Source organism: Myiozetetes cayanensis, unplaced genomic scaffold, assembly GCF_022539395.1.
Source record: "Myiozetetes cayanensis isolate MyiCay16 unplaced genomic scaffold, myiCay2020 scf254, whole genome shotgun sequence".
Classification (NCBI taxonomy): Eukaryota; Metazoa; Chordata; class Aves; order Passeriformes; family Tyrannidae; genus Myiozetetes; species Myiozetetes cayanensis.
In genome coordinates this window covers 25,193-44,441 of record NW_026087471.1, presented here as the reverse complement: position 1 = coordinate 44,441, position 19,249 = coordinate 25,193, and the positions used below count along the sequence as shown (strand labels likewise).

At 48.2% G+C, this 19,249-nt stretch overlaps 1 protein-coding gene across 1 annotated transcript; it reads left to right on the top strand.

Annotated features, from left to right (window-relative positions):
- Positions 1-11,229: 11,229 nt before the first annotated feature.
- Positions 11,230-12,296, top strand: LOC126642842 (olfactory receptor 14J1-like). The gene is given in 2 exon segments (XM_050320805.1): positions 11,230-12,163; positions 12,166-12,296. Coding segments are annotated over 2 exon segments (1,038 nt in total). The 5' UTR covers positions 11,230-11,256.
- Positions 12,297-19,249: the final 6,953 nt, after the last annotated feature.

Below are 19,249 nucleotides of genomic sequence, written 5' to 3'. Positions count from 1 at the left end.
GCCCACCTCTGCCTCGGGGCCTTGGGCAAAGGGCTGGCGAGGGAGAGGCCCAGGAGCCTTGGGGCCTGCCCAGCTTTCCTCCTCCCTGGGGGCTCCTGTAAAGTAAACAGGCCAAGTAAACAGGGACCCGAGAGACAGGAAAGGAGAGGAGTGAACTAAGCCCTCAGTGAAACCCCCACTCACACAGGTGTGTTTTACAACATTGTCTTACCGACCCCAGGATAACCAGAATTCCCCCCAGCAGAGGCTGCATCCTCGGAGGGTCAGCAGGCTCACAAAGAGAGCGGCAGCTCCACAGAAGGCAACGTTGTCCCTCCTTTGAAGCTTGAGAGCCCCCAGCACGAGCCACCTGCATTTTTATCCACTGAGCCGGGGACGTCTCTCTGGGCCGGTGTGGCAGCACCGCCCAGCCAGAGGCCCTCGGTCCCTGCCCCGTTCTGTGAGTGCCCCCCTTCAGCCATGCGGGAGAACGTGGGGATTCCCCTCGCACTTGCGCTGTTTCACTCAAGGGCTCTGATCTATTCAGGTCTGGGGGCTTTACTTCATCCTCTCCTCTTTGGTTCCTCTTTCAAAAACCCTCTACAGACAACCAGCCAATCACAGAACACCAATTCAAACAGTTTATACAAGAAACTCTCTCTCCAAGGACGAAGCTCCCGTTTATCAGTGAACTTGGCAGGCCAAGAACAAAACTTTTGCAGGTGGCTGGACCAAACACAGACCAAAAGATATCAACAATCCCTGATACACCTGCCCTGATTTCTGTGTTGAAGATGCTTCTTCAGCCCTTCTCTGGAGCTGCAGGGGCAGTGCCTGTGTGCAGAGTTGGAGGGAAGAGACTCCCAGCACAGCAGCACAGCCAGGGACAAGGGCACTTGTTCTTTCCACATCTCGGCTTTGGGAAAGGCTGGGGAAGGTTGGGAAAGGTGTTAACAGGGTGGTTTTGCCTGAGGTGTTAAACATGGGAGCGGGTCTATCTTCACAATTCCCAAGAGAAGAGATGGCAGAACTCTGCCCTGCAGGTTGTATTTGAAGGAAGAGGAAAAGAGACCGAGGGGAAGGGGTTTCTTTCCTGGAGGGCAGGGTTGTCGTTCGCTTGCAGGAGCCCCACGCTGGAATTGTCAGTCCGACTGCCAAATTTGAATCTGGACAAAGATTCCTGCCAGACAAAAGGTGGCAGGACACAAAGCTCTTGCTTGCCCATGGAGTGCCCAGGGTGGCCCACCAACTGTACCTGAAACCCGAAGGTTACAGGCTTTTTTTCCTGGGGGAAAGGCCGTGACATCACAAAGGGGCCATGGCAGATGGGTGGGGCTGCACTGTGACAGTCTGTGACATTGGTTCTATGGTTTCCAGGGGCTGTTCTGGAATGGAGAGGACAGGCCATGGCATCAGAATTGTGCCCATGTCACATGGGTTGGGCTGCACTCTGGGGTTTGGGCATTGGTTTTTTGGTTGTCAGGGATTGTTCTGGAATGGAGAGTGTGGAGAGCTTTGCAAAGCAGTGGCTGCTTGACCGTGGACATGACTGCTCGGATACCTTGCAGCTGCTACAGGTTGATAACGAAGGAATGCAAGAAAACAAAGCCCAGCTGTCCTGGTAAATTAAAGGAAGAACTGTCTCCAGCAAGAAGATGTTATGATTTGGACACTGATACTTTTAATTAGAATGAAACATAACAAATCTTGTTTTGAGTTCTGTTCTCTGGGAAAGTGTTCTGTTCTCTGGGAAAGTGTTCTGTTCTCTGGGAAAGTGTAACCTTCTGATTTTTGTTTTCTAAATATGTGTAGAAAAATAGGTTTCTGTATCTATAGCAAATCCTTGTAGAGAAAACAACCTACCACCCTCTTTCTGACCAATGCGAGCATTGCATGCTGTTCGCAAAAATACCATATAAACCTTTGTAAAATCTTTAATAAACGAGACAAAAAGCAATTTTCTGCTCGTGTCTCCCAGCGTTTTGCGACATAATGGCGCCCGAAACAAGGACCGCTTAAGTCCCGAGCCAAGGACCGCATAAGTCCCGAACCTGTACAGAACAAGACGCTGAGGTGGACAGACCTCTCGCAGCGGAGGTGATCATAAGGACATTGCCTGCAACGTGTCCCGGATCCCTGGTGTCGTATAGACGAGCCTGGCTGTTACGTGCTGCCGAATCCTTGAAAAGCTGCAAAGGCGCGCGCTCGATAAGGTATGGAAAGGGAAGCAGCATATCAATTGTTTGGGGATTTCTTAAAAAGAAAGGGTTAGTAGATATTGACTATAAGAAGGAATTACCTTTTTTATTAGATTACGGTCACTCGTTAGGGTTTTTTGTTAATCCACATACTGTTCACTCTTTAGCAGAGTGGAGAAAATTTGGGGATGATTTGTGGATGAGGGTTATTGATGAGGATAAAACAGCGAAAAAATATGCAAAGCTGTGGCGTAGTGTCTATAATACTTTACTGCAGTATGAAGCAGAAAAGCGGGCTGTTGAAAAGGCTGTAAAAATTAAAGAGGAAAATAAGTCTTTTGGGGAAACATGGTTCTCTGAATCTACGACTCCTTTACCCCCTTCGGTTTCTGTAATACACGTATCGAATAACCCCATGCATCGCGGTGAGTCCTCGGGAGTAAAAGTTTCTATGGAGAGCAATGCCGCTGTACCAGCGGCGCAGCCGCCGTCTCCACCAGCGCGGCTGAGCCAAACCCGCGGCAGCGGCTGCGCGCCGCCGCTACCACCATCGGCACCGCCGCCGCTCCCCATCGGCGCCGCTGCCGCTCCCCCTTCTCCAAACGCTGTACCTACGCCTAGCTATACGCCTGTCCCTGGGGCCGATAGTGGCCTTGCGGAGGCTATGGCGCGAGAACGTAGGGAAGCGTGGGCTGCATTTGCTCGGCACTGCATGCAGGATGGGGATATGGATGGTTTGGCTGCTGTAAATCTGGCTTTCCCTGTAACCTATAACCCGGGACCCCCTGATACTCAAGGCAATCCTCAAACTGCCATCACAATGACACCCTTAGATTGGAAATTGCTTGCTCAACTTCGTAGCACTGTTAGTCAATACGGTGCAACTGGGGAGCCCACACACCAAATCCTTGATTACTTATGGAGCACTCAGCTCCTTCTGCCTGCTGATTGTCGCACTATCGCCAAATTGTTGTTTTCTCCCCATCAATTGCTTTTGTTTAATGCACATTGGCAAGCTGTAGTTGAGCAGTCTGTAGCTACACAGAGAGGACCAGGCGATCCTTTACATGGAGTGACGATAGAAGAATTATTAGGCATAGGAGCTTGGATAAGAGTTGAAGCACAAATGCTCCTTGGGGCTGATAAGGTTAGAGAGGTGATGCGTTGTGCTCGTAATGCAATTGACCGTGTTAAAGATCCCGGGGGAACTCCTCTATACATGAGCATAAAACAAGGGAAAGACGAACACTTTGGGACCTTTATTGATAAAGTAGCCGAGGCAATTATAAAAGCCGGCGTTCCTGAGTACCTTAAAGGAGCCATTCTAAAACAATGCGCATTGCAAAATGCTAATCCGGCCACTAAAACAGTCATTAGCACCCTAGGCTCGAATTGGACTATTGAAGAGGCATTAGAGAGATTAGCTCAAACCCCCACAGGCACTCAAGCCTTCCTAGTTAACGCGCTAAATAACTTAGGGGAAGGCTTGAAAAAACAAGCAGAAAGCAGTCAGACGCAAATTTTAGCTGCCTTTGCGCCTTTTCAAGTGATGACAGCAAAGCCACAAAAAACAAATACTTCTCGATTAAAATATTACCGCTGTGGAGGATCGGGACATATGAGAAAACATTGCTCCGCTACAGGAGTGTGGTACCAATACTGCAAGTCTCCTTCTCATAATACCAATGTCTGCCGTACGGGAAACGGGAAGCAAAGCGCGAACAAGAACCGCGCTACGAAACAAATAGCTCCTTCCCCGACAGCGGCGTTCTGCGCTCAGCCTCCACCCTCCAACCCGCAACAAGCGGCAGCCTTGGACTTGACTTGGCAGCAGCAGTAGATACGATACTTTTTACTACAGAGCCACAGACGATCTCCACAGGTGTTCAAGGACCACTGATAATTAATAATAAGACTATGGGAACTTTATTAGTAGGTCATTCTTCTCTCTCATTAGCTGGCTTGTTTGTACTACCGGGAATAATTGATGCTGACTATACTAGGGAGATTAAAATTATGTTATACACCCTTTTTCCAACAAATGCAAACCATAGGTACATTACAACCTGGCATACCAAATCCAACTTTAATCCCACAAGATTGGCATACTCTAGTCATTGATTTAAAAGACTGTTTTTTCACTATCCTGTTACATCCTCGAGACACCCAGCATTTTGCCTTTACCCTGCCGGCTCTCAACAGAGCATCTCCAGATTCCAGATACGAGTGAGTTGTTCTTCCACAAAACATGAAAAATGGTCCTACGTTGTATCAGCTCTACGTTGCAACTGCTCTACAACCCATCCGTAAAAAATTTCCTACCTGGATTATCTACCACTACATGGATGACCTTTTATTCGCCGCAAAGGACCCCTTTTAACCAAATGATACCCTCGAAATTCTCAGAGTGTTACAAGAACACCACCTTGTAATCTCAATCGAAAAAACCCAACACACCTGCCCTTGGAAATACTTGGGATGGATGTTAACTGAGAAAATCATTAGACCACAAAAACTAATATTACAATCGTCCATAAAAACTCTCAATGACATGCAAAAATTTATGGGAAATTTGCAATGGTTACGTCCCATCGTAGACATTTCTACTGAATTGATATATAAACTACGTCACCTTTTACATGGCACAGATCCAGCAACACCAATTCATTTAAACTCTAATGATTACTCTGTTATTAATACTATTTGTGATCTTGTTTTGCAGGGTTTGATCTCTCGAAGGATCCCTGATGTACCCCTATGTTTGTGTTGTTGGATGGGTAATCTTTTTGCTATGGGAGCTATTGTCCAACAGGTGCCATCACCTACTAAAAAAGAAGGGGGAGTATGGCTGCCCATAATTGGCGTAACATTAAAAATCTTGCCTGTTTTGCCGTCCAAGAGTTCAATGTTACATCTAATATCTTGGATGAATTGTTACATGATGTGGACAGCATTAGACATGCAGTCTTACAAAATCATGCTGCTGTTGATTTCCTTCTGTTGGCACAAGGTCATGACTGTAAAGAGTTTGAAGGAATGTGTTGTCTGAATCTCTCTGATCATAGCGATAGTATTCATGCTCAAATACAAAAATTACGTAATCACTTTAACGATATTACTGTTAGCAATAGTTGGTTAGACAAGTGGCTTACTGGCTGGGGCATCTCTGGCTGGCTTTTAGACTTAGTTAAGCATGGTATTGTGATTTTCCTTGTTATAGTATTACTTTTACTGTTTCTTCCTTGTTTTTTACAATTTCTACAATCCAGGATCTCCAAGGCCTTAAATGCAACTACCTCCTCTCTTGTCGTGGTTAAAAAAGAAGGGGGAAATGTGGAGAGCTTTGCAAAGCAGTGGCTGCTTGACCGTGGACATGACTGCTCGGATACCTTGCAGCTGCTACAGGTTGATAACGAAGGAATGCAAGAAAACAAAGCCCAGCTGTCCTGGTAAATTAAAGGAAGAACTGTCTCCAGCAAGAAGATGTTATGATTTGGACACTGATACTTTTAATTAGAATGAAACATAACAAATCTTGTTTTGAGTTCTGTTCTCTGGGAAAGTGTTCTGTTCTCTGGGAAAGTGTTCTGTTCTCTGGGAAAGTGTTACCTTCTGATTTTTGTTTTCTAAATATGTGTAGAAAAATAGGTTTCTGTATCTATAGCAAATCCTTGTAGAGAAAACAACCTACCACCCTCTTTCTGACCAATGCGAGCATTGCATGCTGTTCGCAAAAATACCATATAAACCTTTGTAAAATCTTTAATAAACGAGACAAAAAGCAATTTTCTGCTCGTGTCTCCCAGCGTTTTGCGACAGGAGAGGATGGGCCGTGACGTCACAAAAGGGCCTCAAGCACATGGGTTGGTGTAGTGGGCTGACCCTGGCTGGATTCCAAATACCCACTAAAAGACACTACCTCTCCCTCCCTCTGCAACTCCACAGAAGAGAGAAAAAAAACCTCTGAGGATTCCTGAGTAGAGATAAGGGTCAGGAGAAAGTTGCTTACTAACAGGCAAAACAGACTCAAAGTAGGGATAGTACTTAAATTTATTCCTAACATGATAAAAGCCAAAAAGTGAGAAATAAAACAGTCCTAAAAACACCTTTCCCCCACCCTTCCTTCATAGAATCATAGAATCATAGAATTAACTGGGTTGGAAGAGACCTCTGAGATCATCCCCACTGTGATTACTGGATCATGGCACTCAGTGCCACATCAACTCTCATCTTAAAAACCTCCAGGGACGGTGAATCCACCACCTCTCTGGGCAGGCCATTCCAATGCCTGATCACTCTCCCTGTAAAGAACTTCTTTTTAATATCCAACCTAAACATCCCCTGACAGAGCTTAAGCCCGTGCCCTCTTGTCCCGCTGCTGATTGCCTGGGAGAAGAGACCGACACCGACCTGGCTACAACCTCCTCTCAGGTAGTTGTAGAGAGTGATGAGGTCACCCCTGAGCCTCCTCTTCTCCAGACTAAACAACCCCAGCTCCCTCAGCCTCTCCTTAAAGGACTTGTGCTCAAGTCCCTTCACCAGCCTCGTTGCCCTTCTCTGGACCTGCTCCAGCCCCTCCATGTCCTTCCTGACCTGAGGGGCCCAGAGCTGAACACAATACTCAAGGTGTGGCCTCACCAGCGCTGAGTACAGGGGAAGGATCACTTCCCTGCTCCTGCTGGCCACACTGTTCTTGATGCAGGCCAGGATGCCATTGGCCTTCTTGGCCCCCTGGGCACACTGCTGACTCATGTTCAGCCTCCTGTCAATCAGCACCCCCAGATCCCTTTCCACCTGGCTGCTCTCCAGCCACTCTGTGCCCAGCCTGTAGCGCTGCAGGGGTTGTTGTGGCCAAAGTGCAGGACCCGACACTTGGCCTTGTTGAACTTCATTCCATTGGAGTCAGCCCAACTCTCCAGTCTATCCAGATCCCTCTGCAGAGTCCTCCTGCCTTCCGGTAGGTTGACACTCCCCCAACTTGGTGTCATCTGCAAATTTGCTAATGATGGACTCGATGCCCTCATCTAAATCATCCATAAAGATGTTAAACAGGACTGGGTCCAGCACTGATCCCTGGGGACACCACTGGTGACTGGATCCCAACTGGATGCAGCTCCATCCCCACCACTCTCTGGGCCCGGCCCTCCAGCCAGTTCCTAACCCAGCACAGAGTGCCCTGTCCAAGCCCTGGGCTGCAGCTTTTCCAGGAGTATATTATGGGAGATGGTGTCAAAGGCTTTGCTGGAGTCCAGATAGACACATCCACAGCCTGCCCCTCATCCACCAGGTGGGGCAGCTGATCATAAAAGGAGATCAGGTTGGTCAGACATGAACAATCCTTCCTAAACCCGTGTTGGCTGGCTCTGATCCCTTGTCCATCCTGTAGGTGCTGTGTGATTGCACTCAGGATGATCTGCTCCAGAACCTTGCCAGGCACTGAAGTCAGGCTGACAGGCCTGGAGTTTCCCGGGTCCTCCTTGCAGCCCTTTTTGGAGATCAATGTGACATTCGCCAACTTCCAATCATCTGGGACCTCCCCAGAGAGCCAGGACTGTTGGGAAATGATGGAGAGTGGCTTGGCCTTCTTCATTTTATCCAATAAAAGCTCCTCTATTTCAGCCTAAAGCCATTGTGCCGTGTTCTGCCACTACAGGCCTTGGTAAAACATATCCCTGTGACTATCTTAGACTGTGAGCACTATGTGTTCATCTGCAGACACCTTGGAGAGTGCTCAGAGATGTACCTGCAAAAAGTTCATCCCCATTTTTCTTAGAGGCCTGTGGTGGTGCATCCTCCCCCCATTGTCCTCAGGCCTGGTCGATGATCTCAGGAGCTTCTGAGGAGCCTTGACCAAACCAGCTGAGCAATGAAGAGCTCCTGGACTGGACCAGGGGTGTGGTGAAGTGTCCCTGCACTGGACCAGGGGCTCCTGGATGATACAGATGGGAACAATCCTGAGTGGGACAGCTGGGAAACACAAGATAATCAGTCATCCCAATATATTTTGGAAAAATTTTGGAAACTCCAGAGTAATTCCTGACACAGGGATGGAAATTCAGCAGATAACTAAAGCCGGTGCCCTTGTGAGCCCACACCCAGTGGTGCTGAGGGAGGCCCTGGGAGCTCCCCAACACCTCCCTCTCAGTGGGACACCTCTCGCAGCCTCTCGGAGCTCAGGAACCCTCCAGTTTGCAACACTGCAAAGAGCGTCGCTGATGCCCAGGACAATTCTGATCCCCCTCAACAAACACTCCTCCAGCTGTGACCCTTGCCTGGTGGGAAACACAAAGGGATGTTTGGGAGGGTTTCACTGACAGCAGGGAGAATTTTGGAGAGGGACCTTTACACACCCAGATCTTGATGTGTCCACACATCTCTGCCTGGGTGTGGGTGTGAATTGACTGTGGTGTGAGTGTTGTTATTGGGAATCTATATTTCAGTCACTGTTCAATTGTAACAAATTATATTGAATCGCTTGATAACAATCAGTTGGTCAATAATTATATGCTATTAAACACTTTTGCCCCCTTATCTTTGTGACCAAATCCTTTGCACCCTGACCCTCTTGCAACCTAAAGGTTCTGTGTAAATCATTGCTTTTCATAGAAAATTATATTTTTGTGACTTCCACTTTAAAATCTTCCTCCTCAGCTAAACTACAAAACAACTCCAATTAGCTGTAGAAGAACTGAAATCATAAAGACAACAAATGGAAGGAAAATAATTTGTTTTTCTCTATTTTAATGAGCCCCACAGTGTTTTTAGAGACAAGTCCATCATCCTGAGGTACTGAGAGAAGATTGAAGAAGCTGCTCAGGAAGTCAGAAGCCAAAGCCCAAGTCCCTTGAAGCATTGCTGGGCCCCACTGAGGGCAGGCATTGACAAAGCCTCCCCAGGGACTCCTTAGAGAAGATCCTTGCAGGCCATGGAGTGCAAGCAGACAAAGGCTCTGGGCAGTGTCACAATGGTCCCCTGATTCCATGAGACAACATTCCTAATTTACTGTCCAGAGTAGAGGAAAATCACAGGAAGGGCCATGGTTTGTCAGGACTTGCGTTCTCTGAGTGAGCCCCAGGGGGCTTTTGGTGCTGAGTCCTTGAACTGCAGGTACTGAGGGGAGATTGTACAAACCTGTCCATAAGTGAAAGTCAGAAGGAAAACCCAAAGTATCTGGAAGCATTAATGGGTCCCAATGAGTGTCACTACTGACAAAGTCTCTCCAGGGACTAATTAAAGCACAGAATTGGAGGCCATGATTGCAAAAAGCTCTTCAAAACTCAGAGTCAAAGTACCTTAACAAACCTGTGGTATCTTGAAGCTTTAACAAGCCCCACTGAGGGCCATTCCTGACAAAGGCTCTCAAGGGACTCCTTAGAGCAGATAATTGGAGACCATAACTGAAAAAACCTCTCAAAGACTCTGTCAAAAGAAGTGTCTTAATAAATTTATCTTGAGTGCCTTGAAGCATCAATGAGCCCCACTTGAGTGTCACAACTGATAGAGAATCCCAAGGGACTCATTAAAGCAGATAATTGGAGGTCATGACTGAACAAACCTCTCAGAGACTCAGTGTCAAAAGAAGTGTTTTAATAAACCCTGAGTGCCTTGAAGCATTAATGACCCACTGAGGGTTGTCACTGTCTGGGGCTCTCAAGGGACTCGTTACAGCAGATAATTGGAGGCCAGGGTTGCACAAACCTCTCAGAGATGCAGAACCAAAAGCAAAACCCAAATTGCTCTGAAAATCCTGCAAGCCCTCGAAGCCTTAAGGAGCCCCCTGAGGGCCCCTCCTGACAAAGCCTCTCCAGGGACTCTGCAGCAGCTCCTTGGAGGCCCTGAGTGCAGGGAGGCAAAGGCTCTGGGCAGCAGCTCAGCTGCTGAGAAAAGCCTGGCTGGCTTTGGGGAAGTTTCCTTCCTTTTCAGGCTTCCTCCAGCTTTGGGAAACGCTGCCTGGCAGATTGGCACCACCTAAGAAGGGCTCTGGCAGGTTCCTGGGAGCAAAGCTGACCTGCCCTGGGCTCCAGCCCAGATCTTTGGAGCAGGGACACACCTGAAAGTTCAAAAGAGGAGGCTGCATCTTTGACAACATTTGGGGACAAGCAGGCATTGCTGCTCTGTGGATCATCTGCATGTGAATGGTTGCTTTGAGTTCAAGCATTCAATTGAAATGAAGGTGGGTATCTCAGTGTTTTGTTTTGGTTTTAAAAAAGAATATTTATTTTTTCTGTGTAATTCTATTATGAAGTTGGTAGATTAGAAAACAATCATGATGACTTTTCTCTCATGCAAACTTCAATTGTATCTTGGACATTTTGAATGAGACCTCTATGAGACAGATCAAACTCACAGGAAAATGGCACAAATACTGTGGGAAAACATGAAAAAATATTAGGATGACATGTTTGTGGAATTCAGATTTTTCTCTTGAAAAAGTCCCTGGGCTTGTCCCTTGGCTGATTGGATATTGATGTTTCCTGAGCTGCTGTTCTCCTCAGTAACACCTCAGAGTTTAGAAAGACTCCTCCCTGGGTGTTGGTGTCAGGTCAGTCAGCAGGAAGGGCAAGGTGTCTGCAGGTTGGGCAAAGATCTGCGAGCGCTGGCACATCCCAGTCCCTGCTGCAGCATCCCAGGCCCATCCCAGCAGGGTTCCCTTCTGCCAGGGCTCCTGCAGGGCTGTGAAGCCGGGCTGTGCCCCCCAGGCTGCCCCAAGCTGTCCTGCAGAGCAGGGTCCTGCAGCCCAGGGGCTGTGCCGGGGCAGCAGCTCTGCCACCTGCCAGGGGCAGCCTCAGCCGGGCTGGGGAGCTCCCTCAGGGCTGGGCAGGGGCTGTGGGCGGAAAGAGCAAAGGACCTGCTCTGTTCTCCCTGAGCTCATCAGAAGTGCTGAGGGGTTCTGACATCCAGGACCACTCCTCAGGAGAGATGAGGGAATTTGAGGAAAAAACACCCAAAACAAAACAGATGGGGGAGTGTAGCAGGGATGTGGTATTGGGTAATGGCTTTGATTTTTCTCAGGAAGTTCTTTGCTCACATATCACTGATATTTCCTCCTTGGACAGTGCCCCGCATCAAGAGGCAGCAAATGCCCAACAGCAGCTCCATGGCCCAGTTCCTGCTCCTGGCATTTGCAGACAGGCGGGAGCTGCAGCTGCTGCACTTCTGGCTCTTCCTGGGCATCTCCCTGGCTGCCCTCCTGGGCAACGGCCTCATCCTCAGCGCCGTAGCCTGCGACCAGCACCTGCACACCCCCAGGGACTTCTTCCTGCTGCACCTCTCCCTCACAGACCTGGGCTGCATCTGCACCACTGTGCCCAAAGCCATGCACAACTCCCTCTGGGACACCACAACCATCTCCTACACAGGATGTGCTGCACAGATCTTTTTCTTTCTGTTGTTCATCTCAGCAGAGTTTTCCCTCCTGATCATCATGTGCTACGACCGCTACGTTGCCATCTGCAAACCCCTGCACTATGGGACCCTGCTGGGCAGCAGAGCTTGTGCCCACATGGCAGCAGCTGCCTGGGCCTCTGGGTTTCTCAATGCTCTGCTGCACACAGCCAGTACATTTTCCCTGCCCCTGTGCCAGGGAAATGCCCTGGGCCAGTTCTTCTCTGAAATCCCACACATCCTCAAGCTCTCCTGCTCACAGTCAGGCTACCTTAGGGAAAGTGGGCTCACTGTGGTTAGTGTGTTTTTATTTTTTAGCTGTTTTATTTTCATTGTTTTCTCCTATGTGCAGATCTTCAGGGCTGTGTTGAGGATCCCCTCAGAGCAGGGACGGCACAAAGCCTTTTCCACGTGCCTCCCTCACCTGGCTGTGGTCTCCCTCTTTATCAGCACTGCATTCTTTGCCCACCTGAAGCCCCCCTCCATCTCCTCCCCATCTCTCGATCTGGCCCTGTCAGTTCTCTACTCGGTGGTGCCTCCAGCCCTGAACCCCCTCATCTACAGCCTGAGGAACCAGGAGCTCAGGGATGCCATAAGGAAAATGATGACTGGATGCTTTTCAGGAGCAATAAAGTGCCTGTGTTCTGGTGTGTAGCATTCAGAAGGGGACTCTTCAATGGTGCAGCCTTCCTGCTCAGCTTTTTCATGGAGGTCATAGGAAACTTCTTGCAGTAATTTTCTGTGCAATTAAATATTATTATGCATCTACCGTCTAACTAATTTTGAATTTGACCCAGAGATGAATAAATGATGAATTGTACTCTCTAAGTATTTAAACAAAATAAAGCACCCTGCAGTGCCTTCTTTGTCCAAGACCCTTCTTCTTAGTTGTTCCTAAAGGACAGCACACTGCAGGACAGGGGGGATTTGCAAAGGACAAGGGCACAAGAATCCCAGCACAGCAGCACTGCCAGGGAGCAGCAGAGCTTGGTCTTTGCAGAGCTGCTCTTTCCACTTCCACACTGTCCTTGTGAGCCCCTTTCTGGCTGGAAGGCCTGAGTGCTCTCTGAGCACAGTCCCGGGGGTGGGAGCCCTTTGAGCACAGGCAGGGACAGGCACTGGCAACTTGTGAAGCAGAGCTGGCCTCCCTGACAGCATCTACAGGATGCTGTGGGATCTTCGGAGGGCACTGCATGGACTGGGTCACTTCTTCTGTGTCCTTGCTGCAGGGCTGGAACTCTTCTGCAGTGACACCAGGACACTCCTGCTCTTTGCATTCCCAGCCTGATTTGGAAATCCAGTCTTCCCCTGCTGTTCCCAGGGACATGCTGGGAGTGCTTCAGAGCTGCCATCCTGGGGCAGCTCCTGCCCAGCATGGTCTCTCCCCCTGCTCCTCTCCCCTCAGCAGTGCCACTGTTTGCTGCAGCCTCCTCCTCCTTGCCCAGCACAGCCCTCCTGGCATAGCTGGACACAGCCCTTGTTCTACCCCCTGCTCATGGCCATGCCCAAGCCCCTCAGCTACAGCCTGATGGCCAGAAACCTTCAGGGCAGGGAGAGACCACTGGAGTGGTGGGTCTGTAGGGAGAAATCACTGCTGCCTCCCTTCTGAATCACCCCCAGGACCTGGACAAACCTCTATTTGGTTTTGTTTCCATGAGGCCCTGCAGTGTCAAAATGGTCCCTTGATTCCAGGAGGCTGCACAGTGTCCCCAGGATCCTTTGGCTCCAGAATGCCCTGGAGTGTCACAGTGGTCCCTTGAGGCCATGAGGTTGGACAGTGTCATCACAAAGCTGAGCCCACCCAGATGAAAGTATGGGGGAGATCAGGAGGAACTGGGACAAAAAGGATTGGGGGGCTTGGCCAACAGAGAGGAAAGATTTTTATGAGGTAAAAACAGGTTCAGGGAATGCTGAGGGTGCTGAATCACTGACTGTGCAAACACTCCTGATGGATCTTTACTCTGTTTGTAACCTCAACACTACCCAAAAGTTATGCCCCTCCCATTGAAAGGAATCCACTGCTCTAATTCCAAGACAGAAAAAAACAAACAAACAAACAAACAAACAAACACACCGCAAAATTTCAGACTCTTTTTTGTACTCAATGCCCACCCTATTCCCAATCCTGTATTACCAGCATGAAAAGCCAAGCTTCAATCCTGACCCAGCTCAAAACCCTCTTCCCCCAACCATGAACCAGACACTGCCAGCAGAAAAACAAACCTGCCAAAGTTCTGCCCAATCCCCACCCTGAGCTCTAAAGCCCAAGCCCTGACCATGAAGCACCCCCACAGCCCTTGGGAGCAGGGCAAGGACCTGCAGGGCCCAGAGCAGCCCCAAGGGGTTGGCAGAGCAATGGGAGGTGACCTGGATCTGCTCAGCTCTGCAGGGACCCCCAGCAGAAGGGCCTGGGCTCTGTCAGGGATGTCCTGGGGCACAGGGGCTCAGCATCCAAACCAAGAAGGCCAAGTGCACATGGCAGCAGCCAGAGCTGGGGGACAGCACAGCCATCAGGGAGGGCCCAGAAATGCTGCTGGGAGGGGGGTGGGAAAGCAGGAGGGGTGTGTGCAGCCTGCAAGGCCAGAGGAGCAGCAGGGCCAGGGGAGCACAGCCTGCAGCAGAGATGGCCAAGGGCTCTGGCAGGGCTGCAAGGCCCAAAGGCACCCAGGCCTTTGTGCCCTTGGCTCTGGCAGCTGCCTCTGCCCCGGCCTCCAGGCTTTGCTCAGCATTGCAGGGGCCTGCCCAGAGCCTTTGTCTGCCTGCACTCCTGGCCTGCAAGGATCTGCTCTAAGGAGTCCCTGGGGAGGCTTTGTCAGTGCCTGCCCTCAGTGGGGCCCAGCAATGCTTCAAGGGACTTGGGCTTTGGCTTCTGACTTCTTGCGCAGCTTCTTCAATCTTCTCTCAGTACTTGAGGATGATGGACTCGTCTCTAAACACACTGTGGGGCTCATTAAAATACAGAAAAACAAATTATTTTCCTTTTTTTTAAATTATCTTCATGTCTTCAACAACTAATTGGAGTTGTTTTGTAGTTTAGCTGAGGAGGAAAATTTTTAAATGGAAGTCACAGAACTATATTTTTTCTATGAAAGACGATTTACACAGAACCTTTAGGATGCAAGAGGGTCAGGGTGCAAAGGATTTGGACACAAAGATAAGGGGGCAAAGCAGATTAGTAGCACTTAATCATTGACCAACTTCACAGTTACCAAGGGATTCAATAGCATTTACTACAGTTTTCACAGTGACTGAATTATAGATTCCCAATATTGACACTCAAACCACAGACAGTTCACACCCACACCCAGGCAGAGATGTGTGGACACATCAAGGTCTGGGTGTGTAAAGGTCCCTCTCCATAATTCTCCTGTTGTCAGTGAAACCCTCCCACACATCCCTTTGTGTTTCCGAAGGGAGAAGGTTCCAGGAGGCCCTGAAATGTCACAGTGGCCACTTCATTTCATGAGTTTCCTCAGTGTCTCAATGGCCCCTGGACTCCACATGGCCCTGCAGTGTCCCCACAGAGTCTTTGATTCCAGGAGATTCCTCAGGATGACCTCTGGGAGGTCACCATGGAGCCCCCGGGACAGCAAGTGACGTCCAGGCTCTTTGGGAGCCCTGAGAACTTCCCCAGGGGAAAATGCCAGATTCTGTAGCAGTAGTATTAATAAAATAAATAAAGGGTCCTAGGGACCAGAGAGACACCAATGTGGTGTGTAAAAAAGTATCCTTTGTTGAAAGAGACAAGAGCTTAAAAAGTAGTTTCAAATGGTAACAGGTCACAACACAATGACTTTCTTAGCCAGTCATACACAATCATTTAACTGCACATGTGTGATAGAGTAAGAACTACAACTGCCTGCATGCCTTACTAGCACCCATACTATAACCCGAAACCCCACAATTCCCCTGGTTTTATTAATAACAAGATATAAAACAGTGCACTTTTAAAATCCTTAACTACTTTTCAACAGGATATTTTTTGACAGAGTAACTTTTTTCTTACTTAAACCCTATTTACTTAAAGGTCTCTTGCATTTGGGTAGAACAAAAACTTTATTATCTGAGGGTCTATATGTAACTGGGGAAAACTTACTTTTATTTAAAGAAAAAAAAGTTTTAGGGGGAGGAATGTCTTGTTCTCAGCTATCCCCTATTAGGGGGATGTGGCAGAGGTAGTGTTTGCTGTGTGAGTGTGCTTGTTTCAGGTATATGGCATAAGGTGCATTTTGGTTCACATGCATTCACACGTCCACACAATCTCTCACTCATTCTGGCGGCCAACTCACTCTCTCTACATTCATGCATACCCAAAATCTTTGTCTTTATTTTTCAGCCAGATATTTTATATTTTAAGTAGTAATTGGTTATGAGCTTGTCAGTTTGCATTTCTGGTATTCATGTTCAACTACTGTACTTGTTTTTAGTATAAAGAATATATAGGTTTAACAAATTTAAATCTGATTTGTTTTGATCCAGCATTTACTTATGCGCATACATATTCTTTCCCCCTCTTTTTTGTTTTGAACACTGGAAGTTAATGAATTCAGAGGTATAATACTGGTAAGTAATGTCCGTATTTCTGAGTCTGAAGTTAGAAAATTTAATAGATAAGTTACTATTACAATTTGTTAACACAGCTTGAAATTCAGTGTCTTCTCTAAGAAGTCAATTTAAGTCAGTCATTTCAAGTTATCTCTGGTTGTTGAGGTGTAGACAGTCTTCAGCTTTTGTGTAGTTGCTTCTTCCATTTGCTTTTTACATATAAGAAAAAGCTTGCATTTTTGTTATTAATAGTTCAGTCAGTTTTAAGTGATTATTGTGGCAGAAACAGATGTGAGTTAGGTAATATCACCATTTTTGTGTGTTTTTTTTTTTTAAGTTGAAATGTTAATGATGATTTTTTTTCATGTTGTATACGCTTTTTTGGGATAACAGAATATTTGCATGTGTTAATTAATAAAAAATAGAAATTCTTAAAGATGCTAATTACATTACTTAAGATAGTTACAACAGTTAAATTTATGTAGATGCATTTAAGAACAACAATTTTAAGCAACATTTAGCAATTTTTTACTATTAGTAATTTAAACAAAACTACAGTGGAGTTAGAAACTTATAAAACGTATTAACAAGGCATTATGGAAATTTTTCTCTCTTATCAGTATAAACACATGGCTAAAGGCAGTTCTTATAAGGAAAAACCTTTTAAGGAAGTTTTGCTTCTTATAATTTTCATTAAATGAGTTTAATGCTTTGCAGAGCATATGTGTTTGCCTAGTTTGGAAAAATTAAACTTAACAAAGGGATTTATATCAAAGGATATTTAGTATTCACAGGTTCTCGGTTGATCTTTAAATAGGGGTTTTAGAGAGCTAAGACGGTCTTGCTTTTTCTCCTGGCAAAAACTGCCTTTGCTGAAGAAGATATTTTGGAATTAGGCATTTAAGTAAAGTATTCTACATAAAAATTCTTCTAATACTTTCTAAAGACTTGTCTGTAAAACATAGAATAACAAAATGGTGTTCCACTAGGTGTGTATGTTTGTTGGTGCGGTCAGTACAGCAAAGCTCCGGCGCCAACGGTTTCCATGGAGGGGGGGCAGTCACGCCTCCCCCCCAGGGGTCTTGGCGCTGGTTGTGGCCCTCGGGATTTGGCTGCCTGGGCACGGCAACTCCAACTGCCAGCCTGCCTTCCCAGCACCCATCCTGTAACCCAAACCCCCCAGGATTGTGCCCTGGGATGGGGCAACCTCGGCTGGACGGACACACTGGGAATGAGAGGCTGGGAAAGGGCCCTGGGGGTGCTGGTGGGTGCCAGTTGGCCCTGAGTCAGCAGTGCCCTGGCAGCCAGGAGGGACATCCCTGTCCTAGGGGCATCAGGGAGGGGATTGTCCCGTTCTGCTCTGCTCTGCCCTGGGGCGGCCTCACCTGCAAGATTGGGGCAGTCTGGGGGGACACAATGGAAGGGAGAGATTGAACCATTGGAGAGTGTCCAAAGGAGGGCACAGAGATGGGGAAGGGCCTGGAGAGGAAGGTGTGTGAGGACACTGAGAGCACTTGGTGTGTCCAGCTGGAGAAGAGGAGACCTCACTGCAGTCACAACTTCCTGGGCAGGGGCAGAGGAGGGGCAGGCCCTGAGCTCTTCTCTGTGGGGACCAGGGACAGGACTGAGGGAATGGCCTGGAGTTGTGTCAGGGGAACTTTAGGGTGGATCTTGGAAAAAGGTTCTTCCCCCAGAGGGTGGTTGGGCACTGAACAGGCTCCCCAGGGCAGTGGGCACAGCACCAAGGGGGACAGATCTCAATAACCTTTTGGATGGTACTCTCAGGCTCATGGTGTGAGCCTTGGGGATGGTCCTGTGCCGGGCTAAGCGTTGGACTGGATGATCCTTGGGAGTCCCTTCCAATTCAGCATATTCTGTGACTCTGTGATTATCAACCCTGTGTTCAGCACAAATCCAAAACACAGTCCTGCACTGGCCACGGGGAAGAAATTTAACTGGACTCCCCCTGAAACCAGCACAGCCATTATGGGCTCTCACACAAACATCCCCCAGTCCATTTGCCACCTGGAACCAGTGACTCTGAGTTCCTGCTTCCCCAGCCCCAGGGATGGTGTCCTTGTCTGCTCATTCCTCCACACTCTCTTCTCAGTGATGGCATCATAACCAGACAAGTCCCTGGGAATAATTTACTTCCAAGTCTTTAATTCTTTTGTGGTTAATTATTCAGATCTCTGAAGTGCAATCCAAGTGAATTTATTGTATTATTAAAAGAACAAAGAAAGAAGTCTTTTTTCTGGCCTGTTTATTTTTTTACCATTTTTACATTGATATCAACAATCCCCAGTCAATATTGATCCCAAGCACCTCCTGATTCAGCCTGAATTGATACAAAAATGAAGACCCCTTGTGTCTGACAATCCATCAGATTTTATCCCTATCCCCACCCCACCATTCCCTCATCCAAGCCCTGGGACTCAAAGTAGCCTTGGGCCAATCTGAGCTTCCTCCACTAAAGGCTGGACCTGCAGGTTTCAGCTCCTTGGCACCAACTCCCACCTGCTTGGCTTGGAGAAAGAGCTGCACAAGACACTGGGTTTCTCTGCATGGGTTTTGGTAGTGGAGGGGCTACAGGGGTGACTTCTGTTAGAAGCTACCAGAAGCTTCCCCTGTCCCATGGAGCCAATGCCAGCTGCTCCAGGATGGAGTTCCTGCCACTGGCCAAGGCTGAGCCACTTAGGAGTGACAGTAACACCTGTGGGATAACATATTTCAGAAGAGAGGAGAGTTGCACAGAAAAATTTCCAGCCTGGGAAGAGCAGAGTGAGAACATGGGATAACAACAGACAGCAAGGGCAGTGCAGAAGGAGGGGCAGAAACAAGGGAAGGACTCAGAGCTGTGACCCCTGCAACCCCTGGGGGAGCATCAGGGTGCAGAGACCCCCCTGCAGCCCCTGGAGGAGCCCACACTGGAGCAGGTGGATGCAGGAAGGAGGCTGTGACCCCATGGCAGGCCCAGGATGGAGCAGGGTCCTCTAGGAGACCTGTGGCCCATGGAGACGGAAGCCCAGGCTGGAGCAGATTTTTCCCGGGCAGGACTCGTGGCCCCTGTGGGGGACCCATGCTGGGTCAGCTCATCCCTGAAGGACTGACCCCATGGAGGAGGGACCACGGGACAGCAGGGT